At 41.1% G+C, this 4,713-nt stretch overlaps 1 protein-coding gene across 1 annotated transcript; it reads right to left on the bottom strand.

Moving 5' to 3' along the window:
• Window positions 1–559: 559 nt before the first annotated feature.
• Window positions 560–3,159, bottom strand: LOC134219732 (dipeptidase 2-like). Its single transcript, XM_062698615.1, has 4 exons — window positions 2,149–3,159; window positions 1,914–2,089; window positions 1,514–1,763; window positions 560–1,450 (listed from the first exon to the last, which is right to left on the bottom strand). Exons 1-4 carry the CDS (start codon window positions 2,953–2,955, stop codon window positions 1,355–1,357), a joined length of 1,329 nt encoding a protein of 442 aa, XP_062554599.1. The 5' UTR covers window positions 2,956–3,159; the 3' UTR covers window positions 560–1,354.
• Between the last annotated feature and the right edge of the window lie 1,554 nt (window positions 3,160–4,713).

Raw genomic sequence — 4,713 nt, 5'->3', positions numbered from 1 at the left:
CTCGTTTGCTGTTGGAGGTGGTCCCTAACCCCGCACTTCCTGGACAACCCAGGATGTCTGTTGAGCAGATTCCCCTCCATTGCTTAGAAAGAAAAAAAAGGACGGACGACATTTCTCGGATGTTATAGATGTAAGGTCCTTCAGAGGTCCAAACATTGACTTGGATCACTACCTTGAAGTTGCAGAAATTCGGGCACGACTTTCCAGCGTCATACGAATTCACGAAACAACAGAACGATGCGTTTCAATATCCAACGCTTGTCAGTTGAAGGATTTGCTGAACAGTAGCGTAGAGTGGGGCAAGAGTGCGCGTGGGGTAAGAGTACGTTTTCGATTTTTTGAAGTAATAAAAAAAGATAAACTGGCAGCACTGCATCAGTTTGACAGGTATTCTGATCAACTATTATCATGTGTAATTGTGAACGATTTGAATAAACAACAAGGGAGATATGGAGTTAGATAATTTTTTTGTCATTTTGCTACAACTAGTATTTCACAACTAGTATTTATGTCACACAGAAAATTCTTGGAAAACCGCTCGAAGGGACTAAACAACACAATACATATTTTAATATTGTACGTTTGCTTCCATGATTCGAAATCGAGTCTTAAAACATCGACTCAGTCCACCATATATTTGAACATTTTTCATGGAAAAGTCAAAAACAGATTCGAAGTTTCTGACTCGTAAGGATTATGCGCAACCCAGCTTGTTCAAGTTAATATTTATTCATAAATACATACTTTTATAACAGAATTTTACATATAGTCACTCTAACATTAAATGGGTTGAAGGTCGTTGTGCGTGTATTCAGTAGACATCACACTTTACTCAAATATTAGTTATTTCCCCTACATAAGCATTTATTACCTACACGATATATATATTTGGGTCTGGACAACGTTTAGCTAGGAGTTAGTGAAACTATTGGGGACAATTTTGGCTCCCAAATCTGTGCTACTTTGTGCGGAACAATTGTCCTTTTCCATCAAACATTAAATTTGACTGAGTCTATCAAGCGAAAGGGTCAATCAAATTTGTCAATTGGAAAGATCAATTGCGATGAAAATTTATTAGAACCGATGTTGATATGCGCTCTTTTGTTCTGTTCCAGTGTTGACAATTTCATGTTTGATTCAAATTACTGATTACTAAATAGTTTTCTCAATTCAAATATTTTTTTCTCTCTTCTGCATTCAAATCTAGTTTTTTTTGTCAAGTTAAATAGATCTCTCTTTTTGAACAACTTCCACATTGCTCTAATTACGTTATTTCGTTGGAAGATTAATTCTAATACTTCGTCGTAAAACAATTTCATTCAGTACAAATGAATGCGTAAAAATGCGATTGAATTTATGTTTCCGGATAGCGACAGTATGCATTTCCTTCCACTGCTTCAAGTGGTATCCAGTCTTCCGATAGAGGTAGGCGATTTTTATTAACTTCAACCTGAAAGAAATCATACCAATAATTATTAAACGTTATTAATAATTTCTACAATCATAAACACGCCTCTCTCAGCACACGAACGATGTTGCCTCCAACTAGTTTTTTGATTGCCGCTGATCCCCACAACCGATCCCTTGCCAACTCAGCCAGCAGCAGAGGGTAGTTCTTCGGGGAACCACTAAGTCCCAAGTGGTCGACTCCGGCAATGGCACGAACGTAGTTGATGGCAACGATTGCATCTTTCAGATTCATGGGTTTATCCCCACATCGTTCCACATTTAACATGATGACGCCTCCGTTTTGCGAAAGAGCACTGCAAGAAGTTTCAGCAGAATTGTTAAAAAAAACCTCAATTCGCCGAACTGAGTCGATTGGTATATGACACTATCGGTCTCCGGACCTTATTAAAAAAAAATATTTTTGTGCCGAGAAAAGCACAACGTATATTCACTAAAATCGTTACCTCATTATGTGATCTGGAACAGCTGCATTTGATCCATTACAAGCCATCGCGGAGGGAAGAGCATTCGACAGTAACAGAGGGGCCTTGGCAACATTCAAAGCAACCATCATTGCCGGTTCGGAAAGCCGCGATATTTCAACCAGCATACCGAGGCGATTCATCTCCTGGATAACGATCTGCAAACACGTAGATAGTCTAAATTGAATTCCATAAAATTCCAACCAAAACGTCCAACCTCTCCAAAATTCGTCAAAGTAGAAGGAAGATTCTCGTCGAAAAAGTCCGTCCTGATGGAGGAACTTGCCCACGGAGTGGTGCAACCCAGCCCAGTTAACGACACGAACCTGGCCCCCAGCGAATACATGGACCGCAGAACAGCCAAACTGGAACCCAACGTATGGCCGCCTTCCAAACCGAACAGAATCGCCAGCTTCCCATCGGTGTGTGCCTGCTCCATCGCATCAGCACTTTCCACAATCATCATATCCGCATTCTTTTTCACCATTCTTCGCGCATCGTCTATGCCTTCCAGCGTGAGTTGCACCGCGTCCAGGTATTGCGCGGCACACGGAACTGAGATAGGCCACAGCAGCGCTCCAACCATGCTGTTCTTTACTTCGGCGTAGCTTTTGCTGAAATTTGCACCCATCTGAGGGGCCCAATAGCCCTCGACCAGCGGAGATTCCGCCAACAGGCGCCTAATAAAAGCCAATCGAGCTTCCAACAACGATGACGATCGGAGCTGAAGTCCCAGCGGGATACCAGCTGCCAATGCTATGCACACCAACAGCGCCGAAACCACTGCAATTATTTTCCTCGACCGTCTGCTTTTGGGTACCTTCGGGGGCGGTGGTGACATGCTGTCCTTCTTGTACGAGTGAATACTGCCATTTTTTATCTTCTCCGGGTACTTTGTGATCTCGGGCGGTAGATCGATATCTGCTATCTCGGTGAATACGAAGCAGTGCTGTTTGCAGGTGGACTGGTGCTGGTGAATCGTGCCCAGCTCCATGAAGTCCGCATGATTCGTCATCGAATTCATCTTGCGATAGTAATGGTAGTGGACGCGGCGTTTGCTGTCACCGCTGGAAGAGGAAATAGAGCCTTCCGTGATCACTGGCGGAGATGAAGTCAGCTTTACGGACTTTGAGATCGGGATTCAACTTTTTACAGGAAACCACAAAGGATATTGTAAACAATGCAGCGATTATCCTTTACATGGTAGTTGAATGACAGGAAAATTTTCTTGGTCGATTTTCCACGGACATGCGCAAAAGCGCCTCGTGCCAGGAAATATTTTCCAAGGGGAAAGACAGCTGCCTTCCTAAAAGCGGCACTGAAGTTCCGTTTAATTCGAAACATTGACACCTCAGGGTGTCAATCAGTGAACAGTAAGCCAGGACTCTACTCGCCAGATCTCCGTGGCATGCACATTGCACACGCACCCACGGAGAGTTGCTATCATCGTATTTCGCACCGGCCATTTGGGGCCACACATTTTGGCGATCCTGCCGGGTCATTTTTTGGGTCCTGACGCTAATTTCAAAAGATGAGGTAAATTCAAGTGGGTAAGTTGGTTTGTATTGCCACAAAGCGCGTCTGAAAGATTGCTGGAAAATGTATTGTGGTTTAGTAAATCACAAAGCGCGTCAGAAGGATCGCTGGAAAATGGTTTCCCGAGCAGGAGAAATTGGCTCAATAATACTTAATTCTGTTATTGATACCATACTCTGTTATGAACTAGCCCTGCATAAGAGGTAAAATACCAAAGGAATAATACCAAAAACTAATATGCACAATACTTAAGCCATAACAAACTCAGTTATTAAGCTGAATTTCAATACCAAATGCATAACCAATTGTTATTCGTTTGGTATTGAAATACTTAAGCATGGTATGCCTCAAGTATTCTGCATATAAGTTTTTGGTATTATTTTTTTATATTTTACCTCTTATGCAAGGCTAAATCATACCAATTTCTGTTATCGAGGTCGTCGCTCCTGCTCGGGTTGTTGTTTGGAAAATTACAAAGCGCGTCTGAACAACCGCTGGAAAATGTATTGTTGCTTAGAAAGTCACAAAGCGCGCCTTGAAGTCCGCTTGAAAACCAAACCACAAGGAAAATCAAAAAGCGCGTCTGGAAGGCCGATTGAGGATGATTTGTGGTTTGGAATACAACGAGGCGCGTTAGGGAGACTGCTGACAAAAGAGTTGACTATTTAGAAAATCCCAAGGTGAGTCTCAAAAGGTTAAAATAATTTTAGTTTGACATTTATACACTTGACGGCTTTAGTGTACATGAGACTACCAGTTAAGCTAGTTCTAACGAAATTCGAGAGATATGGAAAACTATCGTAAGTTGTTTGGAAGGCAAAATTATCACCCAACCAGCGGATGGCAGATTTTAATACAGTTCTGCATAAGAACCTTACAGAAACTGTATAATAATTGGGTATATACAATTTTTGGAAGATTTTAATACAATCATTGAATTGAAATTATACAGATTTGTATTATTTTAATACAATTTCTGTATAAAAATCTTACAGATTTGTATATGCCACGTTTTTATACAATAATTGTAAGATCTGTTTTTTGGGTGTAATATTTTGCAGTTTATTTTGGAATTCACTGTCCTAGTATTATAGCGGAATTACCCGTTGGATCAGTTATCCGAAATTCACGATGTTAACTTTTTGTCTGTGCCAAAAAAAAAACTTTGTCTGACCTCTGGGGTCATTATTAATTAATTTATTTATTTAGACTAAGGCTGAAGCGGCCTGTGCAGTACATAAGAGTC

This window comes from Armigeres subalbatus, chromosome 1 (genome assembly GCF_024139115.2).
Source record: "Armigeres subalbatus isolate Guangzhou_Male chromosome 1, GZ_Asu_2, whole genome shotgun sequence".
Classification (NCBI taxonomy): domain Eukaryota; kingdom Metazoa; phylum Arthropoda; class Insecta; order Diptera; family Culicidae; genus Armigeres; species Armigeres subalbatus.
The sequence above is the reverse complement of the archived record's forward strand: the minus strand, read 5'-3'. Positions and strand labels throughout refer to the sequence as shown.